Genomic DNA, 26,501 nt, shown 5'->3' on the forward strand with positions numbered 1-26,501 from the left:
ATGATGCACAAGAAAGCCCACAAACAGTTTACTAAAGACAAGCAGACTAAGGACATGGATTAATGAAACCAAAGACAAATGTGTCTTGCCTACAGTCAAGCATGGTGGTGGGAGTGTCATGGTCTGGGGCCGCATGGGTGCTACCGGCACTGGGGAGCTACAGTTCATTGAAGGAACCATGAATGCCAACATGTACTGAAGCAGAGCATGATCTCCTCAATTCAGAGACTGGGCTGCTGGGCAATGTTCCAACACGACCCCAAACACACCTCTAAGATGAACACTGCCTTGCTAAAGAAGCTGAGGTTAAAGGTGATGGACTGGCCAAGCATTTCTCCAGACCTAAACCCTATTGAGCATCTGTGGGGCATCCTCAAATGGAAGGTGGAGGAGCACAAGGTCTCTAACATCCACCATCTCCGTGATGTCATTATGGAGGAGTGGAGGAGGACTCCAGTGGCAATCTGTGACACTCTGGTGAGCTCCATGCCCAAGAGGGTTAAGGCAGTGCTGGAAAATAATGGTGGCCACACAAAATATTGACAAAATATTGCCAATTTTGACATTTTCACTTAGGGATGTACTCATGTTTGTGGCCAGTGATTTGGACATTAATGGCTGTTATTTTGAGGGGACAGTAAATTTACACGATTATACAAGCTGTACACTTACTACTTTACATCGTAGCAAAGTGTGATTTCTTCAGTGTCACATTAAATGATATAATAAAATATTTACAAAAATCTCAGGGTTGTACTTACTTCTGTGAGATACTATACATTCCTACATGAAATGTATTCCACATTTGAATGTAACATCAAATAAATAATCTTTGAATGGGTCGTACTTTTATTCAGACTTTTTGTTTGGATGGCCACATGGAAAGTTGTTTCCTTATTTCTGGCCTGTATTACATGTTTTGGCACATAAATATGAAACATGGCTGTAGACTTGAAAACATGAACATGTTGCCCTTTTTTGATTGCGTATGACATCGGTTTTTACTTTGAGAACTTCTGGAGCAGTTTCTTCCCCTTGGATAGCAGTCCTTTCTTCTTTTTCAGGTCTCGTGGTCCCCTGGCAGGACTAAGGGGATGGGCAGAGCCCAGGGGGAGCACAGGACGCACAATCGGGGATGCCGGTCTTCCCAGGATGGGTGCTGGAACTGTGTTTTCCACTGGAACCTAATGAGAGAGCCATCAGGAGTGGGGGACAGGGAAGGGAATTAAACGTCATCTATCTTCACCAGTCAAGAGCCCACTTGAAAAAGTAACTGGTGCATTTCTGCGAGATGTACCATAATAAATATGTCTTAATGCCTCAGAATTAGCACTGATAAATTCTTCAATCTCATCGGAAGGAGTTCATTTTTTCTATAAAAGCAGCTGTTAGTGTAGTTGAGCTGCAATATTCATATTATTTATATTATTTCACTTGTTCTAATTCTGTATTGTTTCTATAGTAACAGCTCATTCACAGAGTCTTTTTTAAATCTGCATAATCTTTGGTAGCTTTGATTTCCTGTAGAGATATTTATTAAACCTTCTTGTCAGATTCTCCAATATCAGCACATCATAACCCTTTAAACCCTTGTGCTTCTTTGAAGAGTGACAAAAAAAGAGGAGTAATGACTGTTTATACCTGCTGTGGTTTAAGGGGAATAAAACATGAAGTAGGACATAGGAATTTAGGAATATTCATTTCAACTGCATTTGGAGTAAATGTGCTCCATTGTACTGTGGCTCAAATGATCATTTTGGTTCATCTAACACATACCAGAAACAAGAAACCTGTTTAGATCTCAAATGAGATTACTCTGCTGCTTTGTTAGCCAAGCAGGTGAGAAAAGGAAGTAGAATACAGCGACATTATTTCAGTAACATTTATGTCAATTAAAAAGATAAAAGGTTTCTTATGGAAAAAAAAAGGCACAACACAGAAATGAACAGACATCCACCGATACGGCATCAAGAGATTTTGCTTCAGCGTTGTGTTTATTTCTGTTGATTATGACATTACAGTAATGTAATGTGTAATGTGTTTTTTTTATATGTGCATGTTCTCAGAGCAGAGTTTGGATGAAGGTGTGATACACAAAAAAGAAACAAAGCCTCTTTAATGGAACACAACACAACACAACACAACACACGGGCCAATGTGTACTGCTCATATATAAAAAAGGTAATAAAGTTCATTTTTAAAAAGGCATGCTCATCTAATGTCCTGATCATTTTTAACAGGTTTCAAAGCACAAACCCAGATTTAGAGTCTTATTCTCTTTTTTCCCACTGCAGGAATGAGATTCAGTCTTTCATCATATCGTTGCCAATATCCCCCAGTGTATGCTCTAGCTGTGCTGTCTGTCTCAGTTCACGGTGGGCTTTGCTTCTTCCATTCCAAAAAAAGCAAGACCGGAAGCCACGACTGCACGTTCACCACCACACAAAACAAACAAGCACGAGAAGTTAAAAGAAAAAACACAGAGACGGCGAGTAGACAAAACTCAAACGGAGGATGGATGGACACAGGGCCTAGCGCTGAGAGCGGCGATGGTGTACCCGTTTAGGCTCCGGGCGTGGTGCTGGCACTGGCTCTTCCTGCTCATGGTGGGACGGAGTCTCTGTGAGATAGACCTCCACATCATCAGGCACTTCTTCTAGAAAGTTGGAGGGAACCAGGCCACGATGTCCATTAATCTCACCCTGTGAAAGCAAACAGAGCTGTGAGAACAACACAAGGCAAGACTGCATGCACCATTTAACTTATTATAGTGGTGATATTAGCTGTGAGCACTAAACTCCAATATCCATCAATAATTCAATAGACAAGCTATTAGTGTTGAACAACACATCATTTTACAAGGTTTCACCGATTGTTTAATTAAAACGAAGTGGGGCAAAACTAATGCAAGCCAGATGTAGCTGGGTTCATGATTTCTAAACGATTTTAAGAGTTTTAAATTTGAGTAAATTTATCTATTGGTTTCATGCCATCTTTTCTCTCAATACTAGACATGGTTATAAGGAAAGATTTAATCCTTTCATTCAAACCAGGGCCTGTATTCATAAAGATTCTAAAAATGATCTCAGAGAGCTCCTAATTTAGAATCTTAGCTTAAGAGTGATTCAGGACTCAGAGCAACTCTGACCCTAATGCTTGGTATAACACATTCTTTTGAAAAAAGGAATGCTTTTAAAACATGGTCTATTATAAGCCTTCACTTTATGTGTATCAGGCTATATCTTATATCTAAGAATTGTGTTCATGAACGATCATATTAGAGATGCGCTAACAATGTAATAACAAATGTAATATAAATGTAAATCTTCGACACAGCGCAGGAATGTCATAATGCCAAATTATATCATTTCTGCCACTACGACATTTCTGTGCTGTGTCGGAGATGTTATCTCTAATATGTTTAGTCACAAAAACAATCATCTACACAATCTTATCTGTGGCATTTTATTAACTCACTACCATTATTAAATATTGTACGCAATACTTATCTTCTCCCTCTTCACCTCTTCGCCAATTGCCATGCAAATACTTTTCACATTTCATCTGATAACCCTTTGGATTGGTTCATAAATATAAGCATAAACATGCTGCTTTGAATCTATATGAATTTATTGACCACTTTTAATTAAGTGTTAAAGAAATGTTTGATTTTCCCCCTGAAATAACCCTTAAAGATTCTATAACCTCTACACCAGTAGATGTCACATTCTACCACAAACATGAATTTCCTTTTCACAACCTCATTACCTTATATTATACTGATGTTTTTAGTAATTAATCACAAAGGCTTGCAAGTTCTCTAGTTCTTTATTGTGTCCAGATCCCCTGCTTGTTCACTGGACTACTCTTACTGTATCATCTGATCACCCTTTATCCTCTGGTTCTCTCCTCTTTGTTTGATGGCTGCTTTTTGTATATTGGTTCTGAAATTTCTTTACTCCAGAGTCCAGTATGTCAAATTTACAACATTTTACCACCCCAATCACTCTTAAAATCCCTTAGAAGGTTTCTTTCTTTCTGAGAGTCAATTACTTACATAGTAGAAACCGTCTTCATCTATCTCCCCAAATACTGCGATGATGTCACCAGCACAAAACGTTAGTTCTGCCTGTATCAGAGAGCATCAACAGTGTTAGCCAGTGAAAGATTGAGAATGCATTTGATTTGTGTGTTTGAGTGTGTGTATATGAGCTATACGAGCATGTGTGTGTTTGAGTGTGTGTATATGAGCTATATGAGCATGTGTGGGTTTGAGTGTGTGTATATGAGCTATACGAGCATGTGTGTGTTTGAGTGTGTGTATATGAGCTATATGAGCATGTGTGGGTTTGAGTGTGTGTATATGAGCTATACGAGCATGTGTGTGTTTGAGTGTGTGTATATGAGCTATATGAGCATGTGTGGGTTTGAGTGTGTGTATATGAGCTATACGAGCATGTGTGTGTTTGAGTGTGTGTATATGAGCTATATGAGCATGTGTGTGTTTGAGTGTGTGTATATGAGCTATATGAGCATGTGTGGGTTTGAGTGCGTGTATATGAGCTATATGAGCATGTGTGTGTTTGAGTGCGTGTATATGAGCTATATGAGCATGTGTGGGTTTGAGTGTGTGTATATGAGCTATATGAGCATGTGTGTGTTTGAGTGCGTGTATATGAGCTATATGAGCATGTGTGGGTTTGAGTGTGTGTATATGAGCTATATGAGCATGTGTGTGTTTGAGTGCGTGTATATGAGCTATATGAGCATGTGTGGGTTTGAGTGTGTGTATATGAGCTATATGAGCATGTGTGGGTTTGAGTGCGTGTATATGAGCTATATGAGCATGTGTGGGTTTGAGTGTGTGTATATGAGTATGCATGTGCTTTTGTGTGTGTTTGAGTCTACACCTCAACATCCGCATTTGGTGAACTCTCCCTGGGGTCATAGTCATAAAGCGCAACCATTCTTCTAGTAGCCACAGGATGCCGGCCACGTTTTCGACCGTCCTCTGCAGTAAAAAAGAAATGAGAGTATCTCTTATTCATGAAAATCATGTATATTAACAGGCCAATGTATATATTAATTCAGAACCATGTTGAGTTTGACTGGGAACTACTGGGCACAGCGTAGGTGTACAGTATACCTATTCTAGTTGGTCTAGAGGAACCAAATGAAACCATATAAACATGAAAGAACATGCAAAATACAGGAAGTAAGCAGAGTTCAGGAATTAACTCTTGACTCTGGAGCTGTGAGGCCCTAAACATCTTGCAAAGAGTAAAAATATATAAAATAAGAGAGGCATGAATACAACTGTTTTTACTGTAATCAATTTTAACAAAGAGAAGAAAAGCCTTCTGTTTCACAGTCTAGACTTTTAGTCCACATGCAATTCGCTCTGGGCAGTTAAAGGTGCTTGATTTTTTAGTGGCATGCCCCAGAAGTGGGCAATAATTTGAGATTACTGTCTGTGACTGTTACACAGAGATTACTGTCTGTGACTGTTGCATGAGTTTCCCATGTTGGTGTGGGTACTACTCATGAATTTACAGAAAATAAATGAGTGAACAGAAATTTATGCAAGAAAAAGAGTAAAACTACTGATGCCTGAAGATGCAGTACCTATTCTATCCACCGGGGTATTGAGGGGTAAAAAGCCCTGCTTCATGAGCTGATCCATAGTCTCGTCATCCTCGGCTTGTATCTCTGACACCATATTACAGGGAATGAGGCCAGACCGGCCACGGATCTCTCCCCGATAAAACCCATCAGTGTCTTTGTCCCCATACACCTGTTAGAGAGGTTGGAGAAGAACGGCAATACATATCTTGATTACAATGGCTGGATGATCAAATATCATCATCAGCTGTAGTTCTCTGCCTTGAAGACTCACCTTGATGATCTGTCCTTCTTTAAAAGGAAGCTCTTCATCAGCGGCATCTGGGTTTGGGGACATGGAGAGAGGGTCATATTCGAACAATGCTACAAAGATACGGAAGGGGTCTTCAGGCTCGGACTCATCATAGTACGGAGGAGACCGCCGTCCTCGGTCCCTGTAACCTCCTGAGAAATGATGCATAGAAGACTGAAAAATGTTGGCGAGGTCATATTTTCTTAATTCCATAATTCCTGTTTTAAGTCTACGTGCATATTAATCTACCTTCAGCAAATCAAATCAAACATGCATACATACATTCAGCCAGTTTAATAACTTTTGAATATGAGGTCAATATAGGTCATTTATATTTGTTCAATGACCACTGACCATGGATTTAGTGTCAACATCATCTTCATTTGCAATTCATTCAGTATTACTAAATCTTTGAGTGGGGTAATAGACAAACATGGCAATGCAATGAAATGGAAGAATACACACAGATGGCAACATATCACACAAGCTGCAAGCCAAATGTATTTCACTTGGAGTTTAAGAAATGCAAAAATAGAGAGAAAGAAAAGCACTTTAACCATGCAGTATACAGGACCTGAAGAAGACCTGTCTTAGTCCTGGATAACATTACACATTGAGATGTACACCATACATCTTGTACAACTTACAGGGCTGTGCCAAACAGAAACTGGCAAATGTGCCCTATGTGCATTACAGAAAGCTGATGTTATGCCATATGGAATGTAAGTTTTTTTTATCACCTACTGTATAAAACATACCATGATTGTATTTCCTTGTGTTACAATTTGGTGTAAGGCACTACCCTTAACTTTCTCCCTAATATCATGCACAGCCAAAGTAAAAGCCTGAAGTTGAGAAGGAAAAGGAAGGGTTTAGCAGGCAGCTCATGGCACGGTGGTGCATTCTCTGAGGGAAAAGCAAATGCTGTACTTGTAGTTAGGCCAACCATCTTATACCTAGTATGCATCCCTTAATGCAAGTCTTAATGCAAGCCTCCACCTTGGCAGTCCAGCGTTTCAACCTCATGCGTTTCAGAAACTTGCTCATGGCACTTTCTTGCTCTTCTGTCTCTCTGTGCTCGGTTAGAACACGGAGCTGCAACACATACCATAAGGAGGCCTGTGGCCACCATGCCTCTGTGAACACCATGTCCTGTGCCGCGCTACACGGCCATAGTAAACATCCTCCATGACTGGAGAACGGTTCCCCTCACTGTTACTCTCAGTGGTTATCTCTGAGGGAAACACCAACCAAAGAGCTGTTACCATGAACAGACCACACCATTTTGCATGGTCTTGCCTAGTAAGTCCAGCCAGATAAGCAAATAAGGCAAAGAGGACTTCACAAGTGATGTCAATATCCCTAAAAAAATTAGAAAACTTTAATTACTTGAGACTTTTTTGTCTTTCAAATGCCCTGTCAGATAGCAATGATGTAATCTAAGAGATTTGACCTTGGAATGTGAGCAAGGGTTGGAATTAGCTGAACATCTATGATAAAATGTTGAGCAGGATTGAAATGAGTTACGTGACAAACTTGGGGGTTCACTGACCAATAGAGGGGACCATGAGGGGTCTCTGCTGGGGTTGAGGACCTCTATGAGCTGGCCTCCGATTTGAGTCCCGATCCAGCCTTCCTGACGATGAAATGTTGCCTCCACCCTTGTAGCAAAAGACAGATATAAAAGACTCAACATTCAAACTTCAAAATGCTGGCTTCATCTTTGGCTTGATTTTTAGTTCATGCATTAATCAAATACACAATACAATTAATGGACAATGCCCACTACAAACAAACAATTATTTGTGCTTTAGCAGTTGCAAGAATGATTTACCTGTAACCGGGAGCTATGCACTTTTTATTGGATATTTAGTAGTCTTTCCACCCTAATCACTTTTACACCACCATCACTTTCACTTGACCATGATGGAAACAAATTTCTTTGTGTCAAATTTGTTTTTAAATTGAAAATGCAGCTGGTCCACTCCTATTGTCTCCATCGTATCAGGCCCCACCTTAAGTGCACTGTGTGAGCTGCGCCTTCGTCCATCCTCCAGTTGCATTTCAGAGTACAGCTCCTCCTCATCCTCCTCCATAATGTCAGATAGGTCTGAACCTCGGCTGCTTTCTGTCTGGTACTCTTCACTATGACTGTACTGGGACTGTGGCAATAAAACATCCATTCAGAGGACAGCACAAATACAGCTGAACTCTACCTAAAGATTTGGATATTCAGTTTTGACGAAGTCTCCATTTAAACGACAGCTGCTCTACTAGTGCGGAGCTCAGCAGCTGTTCATAGATTGAAAGATTGGGAACATTACATAAACACTTATTTAATGTCCAATGAAGCATGTTGTTGCTAGAAAATTGACCCTTCGCCATTGACACCCTCCCCCCACCTCACCCCAAACTTAAAACGTCAATTATTGACCAATTTAATTTCAGCAACTGGAGCTAAGCACAATATATTGTAGTATATTTGCATGGTATACTTGTGAATCACATATCTCAACATTTTAAAGAGGGGGCAATGGATGAAATGGTTTATACATTTGAAGGACAACACCACCAAGCTCTAAAAAATAATGATAGCAAGCAAGCAATTTTGAGCCTTTCTATGCTAGAGTTGATGCATTTATATAAACAGCATGTTTAGTCTAAACAATTTGCTAATTACTGTGAAATGGAAAATGGCAACAGCCTAATTACTATTTGCTAGCTAAAAACGGAAATATACTGTAGAACAAGATCAATTTGCACTTAATATATACAAATAAACCTTCCTAAATTTTCCTAAACCTTTCCTCTTCTTACTGTTTTTGGAATGTATTGTTTCAATCTTCTGCACTGAAAAAAGCCCTTCTGTCTGGCAGTAAAATGGCTACAGGGTTTGTCTCTGAAATGTGGAAAATGTTTCAGGTAGAACCATTTCAAATCATAGAGAAACCCTCTATTCCTATTCTAAAAGTGAACCCTTGTCATTGAAACCTCCATAGTCGCCTTAAAACTTTAAAAGGTTAAAAATGGAGGCAGAACCTAGCAAAGGGTCAACAAGGTATAATCAATGGCTAATCGTTTTTTATAAATCTTTTAAGCAAAACAATATGAACACACTAAATATATAATTAGACAAAATTGGCAATTACTGCTTTTTGCCTTAGAGCAACATCACATGATATTTGGGCTCCCGTACCTGCCTGCCCAGTTCTGAGCCCCTGAGGAAGTCATCCACAGATGCTCCTCTTCTGCGAGACTGATAGCTTTCCTCATCCTCTTCCTCATCTGAGTTCTGAGAGTGAAAGCCCTGACTTCGCCTCTCCATCTATATACAGCAAAATACTTTCAGAAACCTCAGTAACCATGTCTGATGCATTCCAACAGATTCTGTAGTGTGTCATGAATCCTAATGAGGCCCCAGTACAAATATTCCTAAGTAAAGAATTTTATTGTATCAGTCAGGACTCACCCGTCCACTTTCTACTGCCACTCTTTGGGCAGCTTCACGGGCGATGGCTTTGGCCATTGTATCCGGTATGAGCGTGCCTCTGGGCTGGGGGAGGATTCTCTGAGGAGAAGGTGAGCGGCGGTTAGGGCATGGCGGTGCCTCGAGAGTGTGTCCATGTGGCAGAGCTGGGGGAAGGCCAGATGGAGAACACACAGACTCCCATGGCTGTGCAGGACCCCCAGCAGGATGAAGCATGCCTGGTACCTGCTCTTTGGTTTCCAGTTCTCTGGCACTTGGTGGTCTCTGTGGCTGTGGAAGGGACAGCTGGGGAATGTGTGGTTGAGGCATTGGGATGGTGGGTTGAGGTATAGGGATTGTGGGCTGAGGTATTGGGATGTTTGGCTGGGGTTGGGAAAAGGGGTGAGCAGGTAGAGCCTGGAGATGAGGAGGAGATGGCTGAGTAGAATGGGGTACAGGATGGGGCTGAAGATGAGAAACTGGCTGATTTGGACAAATGGGAAGTGTTTGAAGATGGGAAATTGTATCATGGCCAGCATGAGGGGGCAACGGCTGCATTGGAGGCGGGAGGGCAGGGCGAGGAGTCAGGGGCTGGGGCACTTGGTGTGGTAGAGAAGACTGCATGTGGTGAGGTGGCAGGTGGGTTTGGGGTGGAGGCACGAGCAGGTTACTAGGAATGGCGGCGACATGCGAATCCTGACTTTCGCCTTGTGCTGATAAAGTCCTGACCACAACCTCACGGGCTTCCAAACACTGAATACAATTCAGATCCACTGTTGCAAAGTCAGCCAGTGGGTACAATACTTCAGCAACCTGAAACCAATAATAAGAACAAGTTATTGCACCTGGAGTCCCATTTTTTGAAGTATACTCTCAAATTTTAACAATGACAAATTGTTTGATTTCAGTCAGTCCTCATCTTTACTAGTATAATGGTAATAATCCAGAGGTTCACAAATATAATTTTCCCATGCTACTTCCAATTTAAGTTATCCATCTCATAAAGTTTATTTGTCTTTAGCTGGTGAGCTAGAGCAAGTGTGCTTAAAATACAAACCATTCTGCAGTGTGCATTGTTGTGAATACCCAGAACAAAGATTAAAATTCCATGATAAGTAATTCCTTATTTTCTCCAACAGATGGCACAAGAATGACCTAAAACAGCATTTCCCAGCGCTGAGCTGAGAGTCAGGCTAACTCTATTCAAACCAGTCAGAGTTTTGAGAAGCCAAAGAGTTAAAGTTTTGAGAGTTAAAGCTCTAAGCTCCAAGAAAATAGATCTCCAGGAGCCACCGGCCTAAATCGTGATTGAATCATTTTCTGAACTTCTCACTGATGGTTTGCAGTCTGGTTGAATTACATAAGCACAGCTCATGATGAATGTCCAGTAAATCATGCACTCACCCTCTGGCCCTTGGTGCACACTGCATAGCCAATGACGTTGGCACCATTAGAAGTCCCCATAGGCGTCAACAATGGAGGCTTCCAGTGGACCTGTAGAATCCCTGGAGCCTGTCCACACTGAACATGCACGTCCCTGGGTGGCAGAGGAGGGCCTGCAGGGGACAGATAATTAAATCCAGCTGGATTAGTGCAGTTTGGAACAGATTGTCCTCTTGGTTCAGGGCTCTTCCCACCCACAAGTTAATTGTTGGCATTTAATAATTGCTTGTAAACAAAATACATCTATATACAGTTTTTTTTTCATTAGTTAGTCCGCACACAATGTCTTGTAGTGATGCTTCCTCCTTTTTTGTGATCTATTGTTTGATTCTATGCTGAACAGATTTCTGTTAAATGCAAATGAAATTTAACAGCCTGTAAGTATATTAAGTGCTTTTGGGAGTGCTGTCTTGTCACATAAATATGGGAACCTCACAATCTACAATGCTATGTGATTGTTATTTAGAATAGATGGATTTGAGATTAATACAAATCTTTCAGCTTTGGTTATTGACATCCATTTAATTAGAACCTTTTAAATTGCCTGTAGTATGTTTTGATACTATTCAACAACCACTACTCAAAAGTCAAGAAAGGGGTTTTTCTATCTAACCCAGAACTCCAGCCCAAGTTCTCAGAGTGCACATTTTACAGTTTCACAACTCTTTAAGTCAGACAGTTGACGGCATGAGGGCCGCCTTCTGCATTTTCAACCTTTGTTTGGTCTGTATTGTGTGATGTCCCCAATTCATCAACATTTGTTTTTTCTACAATGTGGAAAATGTAAAGTTGGACAGGACAGACTCTACACATCTACACAAAGATGTCCCAACAATTTCAATATTTTAAAACAAATTAAAAACTTCAATAACTGATGGAACTGAATAACTAATCATCAAGATTCATTGAACAAGCTTGGTCTTCTAAGAGTGCTTTCACACCTATAGTTCGGTTCATTTGGTCCAGACCAAAAGCAAAAAATGATACACTGTAGCTTTTTAGCAGTTTTGGTTCCTTTTCACAACACACTGATCGTTCTGTTTCGCACCAGTTGAAACGAACCAAAATGCAGTCATGTGATAACATCCACATCACTCATTGGCCACATGTCTTTGAGCGTATTTCCTAAACTGCTCACCAAATTGGTCAGAATAAACGTGCGGGAAATTTCAACGAAACTCCGGAAGTAAACAAAAGAGGAAAATACAGGAAAATACAGCATACAGTAAACCATGGAGAGACGACTGCGTGCTGCAATTATGTTCGTGGTTGTAATCTACTACATCGCTTGTATTCAGCATTCTATGCTAAGTCTTCATTTTCAGAATGAAGCGCGGATGCGGCTTGAAAATATCATTTTAATGCACTGCAAACGGTGAAGACGCATCGCAAGACACTTCAGGAGGCAGCAACATTACTTTTGCGAAACTGTGACATGCTTAACTTCCGAAAATATTGCCAACGACCCACTACGGCAGCTGGTTTAGTCCAAAATGCGCAATACTTTTTGCAGTTAGGTCTATTCGATCTCGGACCGTGTTCTCACCACAAACGAACCGTACCAGAGTTCGTTTGAAAGCGTACCGAGACCACCTCTTCAAGGAGGTCTCGGTATGCTTGTTTGGTCCGCTTTTGGTGCGCACCAGAGTTCGATTGCTGCATTCTCACCTGCCCAAACGAACCGAACCAAACGGGCAATCGAACTCTGGTCGATTCAACCGAACTAAACAAGGCAGGTGTGAAAGCACCCTAAGCTACAAGTCACATGAAGTGATATATTCCAATAGTTGCTCATTTCTGTTGTACACTATATTTTTCACACCAGACTTTCAGTACCAAACAATACTATTAGGTAAATGTCAATGTTTGCATCTGACCTGCAGCCTGTGTGCAGAACTCGACCCCGGCCTCCTTTTTCTCTCGTTGTTCCAGTGGCATGTGCCAGGGCACCTGGTGTGGTTTGGCTGCCACCCTCACCTTGTACACGGTGGTGGCTTTCAGGTTGCTAAACCGCAGTCTATAACAGCATGGCTTTACTATGGCATACTCAACTCCATCCAAAAACACAGTATGTGAGTAGTTGCTGTTGCTGGGGAGCCAGGAGAGCTCTGCTGAGTCACGCATGATGTCATCCAAGCGCAGGCCTGTCGGGGCCACCGTGACGTTCCGTCCCACAAGCATGGTGCAGCGGAGCTCATCTGACAAGCCTCGGTCCGTCACGCTCTGCACTGACACACGGTATGTGCAGGCAGCCAGATCCATCTTCTCCACCAGAAGTTTGGTCCTGCCACTGAATGGCACAGTGCCACGCACCTCCCCATCCACTAAAACATTGTAGCCATTAATGTTGCCCCAACCAAGGGGCACTAGAGGTTGCTCCCAAGCAACGATTACACTCCTTGCCAGCTGTTTAATTAAATTGATTTTTCTCGGGTAAGGCACAATGTCATCAGCGATCTCATCAGCATCCAGAGTGCCAGTCCCATTGCTGCAGGGCCCGAGAGAGTTGATGCTTAAACTGTCCAGGGATATGCCTCCGTCTATTGCTGTCAGGCTTAAAGAGCCATGCTCCAGCTGACCCAGATCCTCTGCTCCATCTAACGATGGCTTTTCCTTGTCCTGGACAAACTCCACAAAGTTAGAAGGAACCAGGCCTCGCTGGCCATCCAGCAGCTCTCCTATAAGAATCATGAAAGATGAGGGCTGACTCAGGCTTTACACTTCACAACAGCAATATACAGTATGAATCATGCAAGACAACCACAGATTATGTAATATAAATGCTCTACTCCTGGCATATTGAGAGCAAAACTGTAAGTTTATATACTCAATGTACTAAGACCCCTGCATCAATAAGGGGGGTCCACCATCCAACAAGGTATATATACACAATATATCTTAAAGATAACATTAAATAACTCCTAAGTAGTTGATTTTGGTGAAAAATTCATGTTCCAGTCCTATTGTGTACTCTAAGGCCGTGATGTACTCAAGTTTTGAATTTGTAAAAACACATGAAAGCATTCAAAAAGCCCTAGCTGATTGACCAACAAGCAGGTTAACTTAGCTGTGTAATTTATTGCAGGCTGAAAGTCAAAAGTCTGTGAATGTTGATTAAGTATTAAATTGGGGTAACCAGTTTCTGCCATGTGGACATAAAATGATACCACTTAAAGGGTAAGTCAAAATATCTATAATATTTCTTAAAATGGTGAACAGTTCTAAATGAAGGTTAGTATACATATGTTATATTCTCTGCAAGTTCACACCTTTTTGCAAACAAATTTAATTTAAGCAGATATAATACTATATAGACCATGTTTACTACATAGATGTGGTATCTGTGACAATTTTATATTTCCAGTGAGTCTCTTTGAGATCTGATACCAGTACAGCCCAAATAATTACACATCAGGACCAAACTGATTCAGAAATGTATATTGTTTCCACCACTGACTTTGCTATGTGATGTCATTTAAACAATTATTCACTGAAAATCACCTACAACACACACACTGCATGCACAATTTTTTTGATTACACATTACAAATGGCCTCAGATCAAGTCATAAAGGATTTTAGCACTAGATGCATCTTTAAAAAAAAATGCACCACATGGGAAGCCCTCTGATAAATAAAACTGTCAATCAAAAACAGCTATAAACTCACAAAATGACAATAAGGTGACATTAGAGTGAGTTTCAGTGAGTTACAGTACTAACAAAAACAATGAAATACAAAAAAGTAAGAGATTTCTTTCCACTGATGGATAGAGTGACATTATTTTCAGCAACACATGGAGTTTAGTCAGTAGTTTTACAATATGCACTTGTAAAGTAAAAGGTGTACAATAACCCGTGGTCCACAGTTCAGATTGAATTCAGCGTTGTAAACCATAATCTAAAGATAGAACATTTAATTAGTGCAAAAAGGAAGCCATGATAAAAATCGAAGTAAATGACTCGGTGAAAAGACGCTTTGGGAGTGTTTTTTTTTCACCCGGCCATGTAGCTGCAGGGTGCTTGACAAATTAGCGGCCCTGCCAATTTGCAGTTTAATCTGCCAGGCCTTCAAGAAGCATTTATTAAATGCCTGCTGAAGAATGACATTAAACTCAACCCAAATTACTTATTTAATTATACGCATCCTTGGGAGTCTTAGATATTTATAGCTACAGCATACCTAAAATATGCCAAGGTACCAATGCACTGATTTGTTCAAAACAACCTGAAAGTTTAGAGAATGTGGTTCACCTTCATAAAATCCATCATCGTCCATGTCCCCATACACATAGAGATATTTCCCAGCAACAAGAGGCAGCTCAGCCTCAGGATGCTCATTTGGTCCATCGTAAGGATTGTAACTGTATAAAATGTAAGTGGAAGATGAAGAATTGAAAATGTTTTAAAGAAACAAACAACATAAACAAAAACACCTTGTGCAAAAAGCAGTAGTATATATTAATATTATTATATAATAATATTATTAATAATATTAAAATTTTCCCAAAGGACAGAAACTGATATTTTTAGTTCCCTTCTAAATTTAGAATTAAACTTCATAATTTAGAAAATTCCCTAACATTGTTTAAGTATTCATCCAATTCCTATCATTTGAACAGAGTGTGGCTTGAAAGTTTGTGAACCCTTTAGAAATATCTGCATAAATATGACACAAACCATCATCAGATTCTAAAAGTTAACAAAGGAAACAATTGAGCCAACAATATTATACTTCTTCATTTAATGATTGAGAAAAATTATCCAGCATTACATATCTATGACTTGCAAAAGTATGTGACCCTTTGCTTTCAGTATCTGTTGTAAGCAATAACTGTAAGTAAAGTTTCCAGTAACTTTTGATCAGTTCTGCACAACTGCTTAAAACAAATGTATCCCATTCTTCAGTACAGAAGAGCTTTAACACTGGGATTTAAGTACGTGTCATCACATGAACTGCTTGCTTCAGGTCCTTCCACAATTTTTCTTTTGGATTAAAGTCAGGACATTGACTTGGAAATTCAAAAACATTATCTTTGTTCCTCTTTAATCATACTTTGGGAGACAGACTTCAGTGCTTGTGTTTGCTCTCTTGGTGTATGACTCATTTTCTCCTTTGATTCAGTTCATGGACAGATGTCTTTCCATTTTCATTTAGAGATCACTGGCATGGGAGACTTCCGGTTGGGCCTCGAAGGGATGTAGACGTGTCTAACTGAGCTCTCCCACATGAACCTTAAAATTCGTCAACAAGACACTTTTTTCGTTGTTTGAAGCCATACAGACACTGTGTGCATGGGTAAAATGTGATCATTTTTGTTTTTTTTTATTTTGTTAATCGAGTTGAGCCGCTTATAAAGATGCCGGACCTGAGGAAAGCTAGTAAAGCTAACGAACCAGTGGAAAGCACGAGTTCAGGGCAGTCAGCTATATTGCAAGCAATAAGCTCATTAAGAAATGAACTGCTGGCGAAAATGGATGAGAAAGCAGAGATGCAAAATGAAGAAATACGCAAACAAATCAGCGGTTTGAGAGATGAACTGAAGGGTGCAATCTATCAGGCTAACATCAAAGCTAATGCGCTAGAGGAGCGCACCGCAGGCTTGGAAACTGCAGCTAACGCTCACTCCGATGCTATCACTAATCTGGAGCAACAGGTGACTGAACTGAAAAAAGAGGTGGTGAGTCTGGCAGCTAAGGCTGAGGATTTGGAAGCGAGATCACGGAGATGTAATTTACGCATCTTTGGGGTTAAAGAAGGACGCGAGGCAGGCGTTTCAGTGAGCACCTTCGTTGCAAACCTTTTACAAAAAGTGATGGGCCTGGACGAGCCGCCCGTTATTGATAGGGCTTACCGTACCTTGCAGCAAGCCCCGGGAAGTGGGCAGCCACCGAGAGCTTTTGTCGTCAAGCGCCACTACTATCAAGAGCAGGAAAGCATTCTACGAAAGGCTGTTACATCTCCAAAACTTGTATCTGAAAATGGCGGCATTATCAGAGTGTTCCCCCGATTACACGCAGAATGTGGCGTGACAGAGAGTGGCGTTCGGACAGGTGAGACAGTTATTACGGCAATGCGAGGGAATAAAATACGGGCTGTTGTATCCTGCAAAACTGAGGATTACGACTCGAGACGGCCAGCAGAAAAGCTTTACTGACCCAGAGAAGGCGGCTACCTTCATCAGGGGACTTATGAGTGATTAATATGGGAGTTTGTTTGGCTACATACCATGGTAATGTTATATTTGGTGGAAGTTTTGGCTTGAACCAACTGTTGTTGGGATCAATATTGCTGCAGTGTAATGCCATGGGACATTGGATCAGCTCAGTGACATGGGACAGTGGGTGTACTGATGGCTAGTTGCGATGTAATAACAATATACGGGGTATCACCAGGGTCGGCCTGGTTCATAAAGTGTCCTTGTATGCCGATGATTTGCTGATGTTTATATCAGATCCGGAGACTTCAATCCCAGAGTGCCTAGACACCATTTATCAATTTGGTAAAATCCTCTGGGTATAAGATCAACCTCACCAAAAGTGTTTTGTTCCCAATTAATGTTCTGGCTCGGAATCGATCCTTTGACCCATACCCATTCAGAACTACAGAGGGCCACATGACATACCTGGGAGTATGTGTCACAAGTAGATCTATTCCAAAATAACTTCAAATCAGCCTTAGGACAGATCAAGGAGAACCTTAATCGTTGGTCTACTCTGCCTCTGTCCCTGGCTGGATGTATTAATTCAATAAAGATGGTAACGTTACCTAAGATCTTGTATTTTTTCCAAACAGTCCCAATTTTCATACCCAAATCATTCTTTAAGGAACTTGATAGGCACATCAGTACATTTATATGGAACAAGACTATACCTTGCGTACGGAAAACAGTTCTCGAGAGACGTAAGGAGAATGCTGGACTAGCTCTACCAAATTTTTTATACTATTATTGGGCTGCAAACATTCACAAATTAGTAACATGGTATGGAGCTTCTATTGGTGGGAGTAATCCGAGTTGGGGTCTAATGGAACAACATTCATGCTCGTCCGTCTCTTTGGCCTCAATGCTATGTGCTCCACTGCCGGTGGCAGTGGGTGCACATACGGACAATCCTATTGTAAGAGGCAGTTTGCATATATGGACCCAATTTCGCAAACATTTTGGTCACACACAAGCTTTGGTGTCTGTGCCTCTGTCCTCAAACTTTCTTTTTAAGCCATCGCTTATAGATGCAGACTTTCTCACCTGGGCTAGAAAAGGCATAAACAGTGTGGGAGATCTTTTTGTAGATGGCACGTTCATTTCTTTTGACTACTTGGTTAATGAATTAAGTTTACCAGAAACACATTTCTTCAGGTATCTTAAGGTCCGTGATTTTGTGCGTTCCCAGTTTCGTTCATTCCCCTCAAAACCAAATATAGGCCCTCTTGATCATTGTCTGACAGTCAAGCCTCATCTCTCGGGTGGTGTCTCCCAGCTGTATATTGCTATTCAGGCCATGAAATGCCCATCTCTTCTGTCTCTTAAGGTTCAGTGGGAGGAAGATCTAAATACAGAATTGACGGATGAAATTTGGCAAGGAGCTATACATAAAATATACACATTGTCTATCTGTATTAGGCACAGATTGATACAATTCAAAGTATTTAATCGCCTGCACCTTTCTAGGACCAAATTGGCCAAAATATATCCTAATGTGGATCCCAACTGTACTCGTTGTCACCGAGCCCCTGCTTCTTTGGCTCACATGTTCTGGTCATGCCCAAGCATAGGCATATTCTGGTCTGAGATATTTAATACATTCACCTACATTTGTAAAAAGAATATCGATCCAGATCCTATCATTGCAATATTTGGGGTGGTACACACTAAAGTTGGGGTCTCAAGAGGCCAATCTCAATTAATAGCATTTTCTACACTGTTAGCCCGTCGATTAATTCTTACAAATTGGAAATCTCCCTCACCTCCAAAACACTCACGTTGCGTGTGCGAAATTATGTCCTTCCTCCAGCTTGAAAAGTTAAGAACTACAGTCCAAAGCCCAGCAGAAAGGTTCCAGAATGTGTGGCAACCTTTCTTGGATTATTATGAAAATGCATTTGATGCTAATTCTTTAGATTAAAAATTAGGTTCTCATCTCCCCTCTATTTATTTATTTATTTATTTGTCTGTCTGTCTGTCTGTCTGTCTGTCTGTCTGTCTGTCTGTCTATCTATCTATCTATCTATCTATCTATCTATCTATCTATCTATCTATCTATCTATCTATCTATCTATCTATTTAATTTTATTTATTTATTTGTTTGTTTTGTTTTTGTGTTTTGTGTGCATTCTCAGTGCTTGTACGAACTTTGGATGCAAATCTGTGGCGAAAGGGGTTATGTGAGATAATGTTTGTAAAGTATGAGGTTTGTGGATCAGGATGCCTTGTATGACATAATAGAATGTTGGTTTGTTTGTGTCATGTGCATTTAAAACAATCAAAACACTTTGAAATAAAATAGAGATCACTGGCATAATTCTGAATTCATAGTTCCATCAATGATGGCAAACTGCCCTGGCCCAGATGCAGCAATTCAGGTCCAAATCATGATTCTAAAAACCACCATGTTTCACAGAAGGTGAAGGTTCTTATGCTGGAATTCAGTATTTTCCTTTCTCCAAAAATAATGCTTCTCATTTAAAAAAAGTTCTATTTTGGTCTCCTGCCTCCACAAAGTATTTTTTCCAATAGTCCTCTGGCTTGTCCACATGATCTTGATCTTACAGCAAACTTCATGGCTAGCAGTGTTCTTTTTGGAGAGTAGTGGCTTTCTCCTTGCAACTCTGCCTTGCACACCAAAGGTTGTTCAGTGTTCACCTGATGTCAGACATTAACATAAGCCAAAGTACGAAAGGCCTTTAGATGCTTAAAAGTTACCATGGGCTTTTTTCTGACCCAACAGACTATTGCATGTCTTGCTTTTTGAAGTGCTCTATTGCCCCTTTCCCACCGAGGCAGTTTGAGTACAGGTTCGGAGCCAGAGCCTAATTTAGAACAAGTTCTTTCTTTTTCGACAGCCAAAGCACCGGCTCTGAACCAGGAAAAGTGGTTCTTAAATAGCACCAAAACATTGCTGGTCTAGATTTAAGAACCGCTTGCAACAGGGGCTGGAGGTGGGGCTACTGTTAGCACATTTGATAATGTACCTTACGTATACTAATATTTAATACACGTTTACTTTACCCCAATATGATCAGTTAACAGCACACATGATAGTAGGTAGCTACATGCTAAGGCTACCTTTTTTCTGTGTTAATGATAAAATAATGTTATGTACTTTCTCGAATTACAGCTCCATTTCACAAATTACACGGAGCTGCACGTGCACTACGTTGGATTCGTCACGTTTGCAAGCCAATGTATGTTCACAAAGCCATGAGCATTAACAGTAAAGCAACATCCGCCATTGTTGATGTTGAGTTTGCCGCTGCTGCGCTAACGTTGCTGGGAAACGTGACACGTATACAGTGAAGTCAGACTCGGCTTTGTGATGGCTCTCTAACCGATGGAAAGGCAAACCCATTCTTAGAAGGTTCGCCAGTGGAACCAACTTTGAACCAGCACCAGCTCTGAACCAGCATCCGGTTCTTTTTGGTGGAAAAGGGGTATCAGATGGTTGACACACATCTGGGAATGTACCAACGGTCTTAAATTTCCTCCATTCGTACAGAATCTATATTACAATTAGTTTAAACTTTTAAGAGAGGATTTTGTAACCTTTTCCAGCCAGATGAGCAACAATAACTCAAATCTCCCTTTTTTTTTTTTTGCCATAATCCACTTCCACAAACATGCGTCATGAACAGCAGACATTGATAGATCTCTGTTCTTTAAATAAAATAGGGCATTCACAGAGACCTAATTGTCAACCCGTTGAATGAAAGTGACAGATGGACTCTAATTTTACCTTGAAATTAAGTAATATCCTAGAGGTTCACATACATTTGCTTCTCACAGATATACTGGAATATTTTCCTGAATTAAAAAATGACCTAGTATAATATATTTGTCTGATTTGTTTGACTGGGTTCACTTTTGGGTCATATTTATGTAGAAATATAGAATTTTCTAAAGTGTTCCCAAACTTTCAATCAACACTGAGCCCTCATTCACAACTCAGTCAAGTACAACAAAAATCAGAGTAAATTATCAGGCACGGACAAAAACAGACAGAAATTAAGAAGGCGATAACAATAAGTACACAAAACAATAAAAGAAAATCAGTATAGAATCAATGGATCAGCAAAAACTGTAATTTATATATATATATATATATATAATTTTTTATTTGATTTTGATTTATATATTTGTATATATTTATAATTTATATTTAAATCATTTATTTGACTGCATGTAAATAACTTTTCTAACATTAACTATTGTGAATAAAACAGTCAGAACACCAATAAAAATGCACACGGAGGAAATTAAATAAGAATGCAGCAGATTATTATTATTGTTATAATTATTATTATTATTCAAAGGACATAAAAAACATCTGTACCTGTAGCGGGCTGTGCAGAGACGAACCTGTCCTGTGTATCTTGCCTTGGACCTTGGAGCAGGACTCACCTCATCCCCCATCTGTGATTAGAGATTATTATTTCTTATGAGGCACAAAGAAATGTCATATCCTGTAATATATCACATTTCATTACATGTGTATAAATTGAGCTGCTACTACAGCTTCTTACTGGAAATAAGAAATAGCAATACAGATAATGTGTTCCAAATTACGTGAACAGGCCACAGTCACCAGTGCTAACAGTAATAGTAGTAGTAGTAATAAGCCCATAAGAGACAATCTACAAAGCAAATTTCCAATGACAAAAACATCCTGGACTACAAGACTTTTACGGCGAAGGGGATTTGTAAAAAGTATGAACACACCTCTGAGGTGCTCATTGATTGAGGTCTTGCTGTTATGGCGATGTCAGTGTGCAACGGCGTCTCAGACGTGTCTCTGCTGACCTGCAGTGGCTGGAGGAGCTCAGAGATTAGCGGAGAACCTGCAGAACTCTCATCACCTGCACAACATAGAGTTACACAGCCAAACGCCAGCGCTTGTCAATCACCCCCGGGCCTCGACAGTCACCTGAGAGAGACGCGCTAGGTTCAATTTATATGAGAGAGAACGATTCATTAAGCTGCATGCTTCAGAACACACAGAGATAATGAACTCACAACTACAACTTAAAGAGGATCAAAATAAAAGTCAAGCTTTTATTCTGTCCAACAGAGGCAACAGACAATCTTAAATATTTGTCATTTTTGCCAGTTAGTTTTTTGCTATTTTTTTAAAATGTAAAAAAATTACAAATTTTAGCCAAGACATAGAATTTTCTCTCAGTGTTCACTGTCTTTAGCCATAGTAAAGCAGTATTGTTCTAATGTGCACAATAATTATATAACACATCGTTTAAACATGCATGGAATATAGCTCAGATATGCAGGGTCAAATATTAAACATACACAATTCACATATTTTTCATTTTCCTACATTCTCTAATCATGTGACTTTCATTCAAAATGTATTTCTTATAGATTTTTAAATGTTATACTTTTAATACTATATACTTGAATACTATAACAATATTTTTATTCCATTTGAACTTTTTTAATAATATTTTTTATTATGAAGAAACCCAAGACAAGACTGAAAATGTATTATGCAAATATTAATATCATAAGCCAAATGAAGTCAGAAGAAAGTTTATTACTAATTTATTACTAAATTTATTTAAAGCTAAGTGTAGAAAAAATAACAGATGTGAATACATTTTAAAATAGGGCTTAGCCTTCTCTTTCTTCTAATAACCTGCACAGATCATTATTTCCTCATTAGAAGGCAGTGTTCAAGTGTGATAAAATAAAAATCATGGCATAAACACTGTTAATGTTAATGACCGGGTTTAATCACTTTATAACGTCTTCTGTTATTACAGAAGGACAAACTCATCGTAAAAGTAACTGATTTTCAGGAGGCTCCGCCTACCTTTCCTAGAGCGACTCTGCAGCTCGTTGAGCAGGTTACAGATTGCTCTCCTTGACGTGGTGATTTCTGCCCGGTGCTCACAATCGGTTTGCAAACCCAAGTGAAATTTCTCCAGCTCTTTGGACAGAATGTTACACTTGTCACTCTGAATCTGGCATTTCTGTTCCAGGTCCTCGACTTTGACCTTTGTGGTTTTGGAGAAGAAATAAGTCATATTTTTAAAATGATTTATACAACAGTGTGTTTCTTTTGGTTCTTATGTGGTTCTTTATGGACATTAATCCTCACATAGTACGCACAGATATGAGACGTGTATTAAAAATCATAGCCTTATAGCCTATAGCATAAATATGCTAATGATCTAACCGCAAACACAGATAAGAAATGCACTTGCTAATCTGAAATGGAAAGATTTTCACCATTAACTCCTGAATGGATTATTTGTCTTAAGCAGTACACTCTACATGCAATAACCATTTATATAATCATTATAAGCATGAGATGATGATGACGAGCTGATAAAGAGCCCCAGTGATGTTTCTCATTATTTGTGTCATTTCCCGTCATCATCGTTATCATCGGTCTCTGCTACAGTTTAGCAAATCTGTCAAGAGAGTTATATGAGGTCGTATCTTATATAAGACCATTCAGAAGTGAGTAGAGATGCAAAGTAAATTGCCCTAAGGCTGCTTCCACATACACAGTATACTGTATGTGTGTATTAAAAGGGTTTTAGTCCACGTAGCAGCATGCATAAGAACACCCTCAGCCATGATCCATCACTCTAGCATTCACCTTGGAATGGCTTTTTGCTGTTTGTTTGTACTGTATAAATAACTATCTTAATCATTTATTTAATGAAATGCCTGTACAGTGCTGTCATTTCCATTGCATTTTTAACCCAATACACTAGTCAGCCATATTTCTTTCCCATTTTTTGTAAATGCAGCTAGTATTTTTTGCTAAACTTTCAGCACACAAAAGACCTTTATCTTGTTTCCTCGCCTGACTTTGCACCTGATGCCAATCACATAAATATTGTTTGCAAATCACTCCCGGCTCTCGCAGATATAATAGATGCGAGAGATCTTCTCATTTTAGGAAATTATTCAGAGGATGATCTAGAGGTTCCTGCTCTTACCTTTAGCAGACGGACCTTTTCTTCATGCTCTTTATCAGCCTCAGCTTGAGCCTGGAAACAAAACACAACAAGTACATCTTTTATCACACAGCGCTCTTAAATTCTTAAGTTAGAAGGTGTTTCCATAACAGCACTTCTGACTGCTCTGAATGTTTTGGCTGTGACATAGATCACAGGTTTATATGAATGCGCTTGGTCTTATACTTCATAGTTTCTATAGTAACAGCTCAATCGCAAAGACGTACGTATATGGTGGATATATAGCCTAGGACTTTTAATGCAGAGATTAGAACACTGTTTATAGCTTTAAGTGATAACAGGAACATGGACATTTCATGGACAGTCATGGACATTCCACGATGACATGAAGCATAATCTCATACAGAAAATAGGAGAGCAATATACTGTGGATTGTCTGTGTGACTATGAGATTTCAGATTTTAAATATGTATGTCTGTGTGTTTGTGTGTTTTATTCAGATTTTTTTTTATTTTTATTCAGGACATTAATGTTTAAGAATTCATGAAAATGGGCGTAACAAAAAAAAAACAAACAAACAAAAGAAAAACACACGTCCCATCAGCAAAAGACTGCAATTTAAATTTCCCTCAGATTCACAATAAATGGTAGAACAACACAACAACTTTGTCCATGCTGAGATGGAATATTCTCACACCTTAGAAGAAATCTGTCACCTTATTTACTGAACAAATCATATTATGTTACAAAGCTGGGTGTTACGGTTCAGCCCAGACTTTTGGCCATGTGCTTCTGTTATGTTCCGTGTCCTGCCCCGGCCTTATTTACTCCTCCCCATCTCCGCACCTGTTCCCTATGTGTCCATCTTCATGTCTATTTAACCGTGCCGTGTTGCCGATGTCAGCGTGGAATCATCGTCAGTGTTTGTCAGTGTATGTGGTTCTTCCTCGTCCTTTGTCCTGTGTAGTTTTCGTCATTGTTCCTGTTTCGTGTATTTTAAGTTATTAAACCTATTTATTTGAAGCTATCCTACATCTGGGTGTGTCTTCCTCCTCCCTGTGTGACACTGGGGTCAGAGCAGAGTGTCAGCCATGATACAGTGCTCCTGGAGTACAGAAGATTAAAGGCCCTCTTAAAGAGACCAATTGCAGATGTTTGATGGTGCTAAAGCTTCTGATCAGTAACCCACAGCGATCTTAAACCACAGAGTCCTCACAGCTCTTCCTGCTTCGGTGTCCACCAAATGTGAGCATCTGTGAGCTTGCATATGCAGAAAAAGGCAGTGCTTTTTGTGTGGTAGCTTTTCTTGTGATGCGGCTTGAGTAGCAGTTAGAAATAATGTTTTTTGGCTGGCTTCACATGTGTCAGTGGATGCACGTGTTAGACTTCATTCTCACTGGTATCTGTCATATTGAATGGGAGAGCTGGGTGGTGGGTGGGAATTAGCAAGTGGCCAAATATTGGAAGAAAAAACCCCCAGAAAAACTCAGATGCTGTTGGTTCTCATTAAGGAAAGTACTATCCTGTAATTGTGTGTGTGTGTGTCTGCTGATTTCTTTGCCTTTTGCAGAAGCTGGATCTCCTGCTGTGTGGAGCTGAGGTTCTCCAGGGCCTGTTCATGCTCTGCCTCCAGCTGCTGCCTCGCTTCTGCAGCCTCGCACATGCGCTGACACACACACAGAAAATATTAATAGGTTTTTCATGGTTTATATGGAAGCTGGCAGATTGAAAATTCATCAGTGTACACAGATGAATATTGTGGAAATGCAGTAAAGAAACAGTTCCACAACAAATAAACCTGCAATAACCTAAAAGATACTTGAAACTAACTTGTTTGGCACGGTGAATGTGCCACAATATTAAAATGTAACTATAGATGGATAAAAAGTACTAAAATCTCACTACTATACGACTGCAGCGCCACACACCAGTATAAACACCGTGAACGTGTTATTGCTTGCATATCATACAAACAACAAAATGCATACCAAGAATTGTTAATAACTTCTAAATTCAACTCCATTCAACTCCAAAAGCCAGCATTACTTCATAAAAGACTTATGCAAGCCTTAAGAATGAGTTACGAAGAAAGTGAACAGGAAGTGAAGTTGGAACAGGAAGCAAAGTCAGAATTAAGTCTGTGAAATGTGTTGTAAGGCTTAGAAACATAAAGCAGCTTAAAAGTTCTGACTTATTCAACTTTATTTCGTCCTCTCAGAGAGAAGTAAAGCTTCACTGACACACACACACACACACACACACACACACACACACACACACACACGGTTTTGCATAATTGCTGACTTTTATGACGTGTGATATAGGATCAAGTACATTTCAGCATACAGTATTTAATAAATAAGACACCAATAATGTACTCAATTGTATATTACAGAATATACAAAGCTTCTGGATTCATTTTATAATTGCCATAACATCTATTTTCCATAATTAATGAGAATCCAAGAGTGAGAGCCATTCAATTAACAGACCTGTTCTTCCTCCATATCGAAAAAACCTT

The 26,501-nt window shown here is 39.8% G+C and overlaps 1 protein-coding gene across 14 annotated transcripts in view; it reads right to left on the reverse strand.

Annotated features, from left to right (window-relative positions):
* Window positions 1–740: 740 nt before the first annotated feature.
* The window catches only part of rimbp2a (RIMS binding protein 2a), a 69,613-nt gene continuing 43,852 nt past the window's right edge, over window positions 741–26,501 (reverse strand). For 9 of the 14 annotated variants that reach the window (XM_047805830.1, XM_047805837.1, XM_047805831.1 and 6 more), the window contains 18 exons: window positions 25,542–25,646; window positions 24,002–24,052; window positions 22,861–23,044; window positions 21,756–21,892; window positions 21,370–21,449; window positions 15,076–15,185; window positions 12,701–13,501; window positions 10,785–10,936; window positions 9,384–10,193; window positions 9,111–9,239; window positions 7,930–8,076; window positions 7,467–7,575; window positions 5,897–6,066; window positions 5,626–5,794; window positions 4,911–5,011; window positions 4,058–4,129; window positions 2,559–2,702; window positions 741–1,184 (listed from right to left, as the gene is read on the reverse strand). In XM_047805830.1, coding sequence (XP_047661786.1) covers window positions 1,002–1,184; window positions 2,559–2,702; window positions 4,058–4,129; window positions 4,911–5,011; window positions 5,626–5,794; window positions 5,897–6,066; window positions 7,467–7,575; window positions 7,930–8,076; window positions 9,111–9,239; window positions 9,384–10,193; window positions 10,785–10,936; window positions 12,701–13,501; window positions 15,076–15,185; window positions 21,370–21,449; window positions 21,756–21,892; window positions 22,861–23,044; window positions 24,002–24,052; window positions 25,542–25,646 — 3,654 coding nt within the window. In that variant the 3' untranslated portion in view covers window positions 741–1,001. Of the gene's footprint in view, window positions 1,185–2,558; window positions 2,703–4,057; window positions 4,130–4,910; window positions 5,012–5,625; window positions 5,795–5,896; window positions 6,067–6,101; window positions 7,149–7,466; window positions 7,576–7,929; window positions 8,077–9,110; window positions 9,240–9,383; window positions 10,194–10,784; window positions 10,937–12,700; window positions 13,502–15,075; window positions 15,186–21,369; window positions 21,450–21,755; window positions 21,893–22,860; window positions 23,045–24,001; window positions 24,053–25,541; window positions 25,647–26,501 lie in introns of those variants that run through there. The other 5 variants (XM_047805833.1, XM_047805835.1, XM_047805836.1 and 2 more) reach the window with 5 other exon arrangements.

This window comes from Tachysurus fulvidraco, chromosome 21, assembly GCF_022655615.1.
Source record: "Tachysurus fulvidraco isolate hzauxx_2018 chromosome 21, HZAU_PFXX_2.0, whole genome shotgun sequence".
NCBI classification, from domain to species: Eukaryota; Metazoa; Chordata; class Actinopteri; order Siluriformes; family Bagridae; genus Tachysurus; species Tachysurus fulvidraco.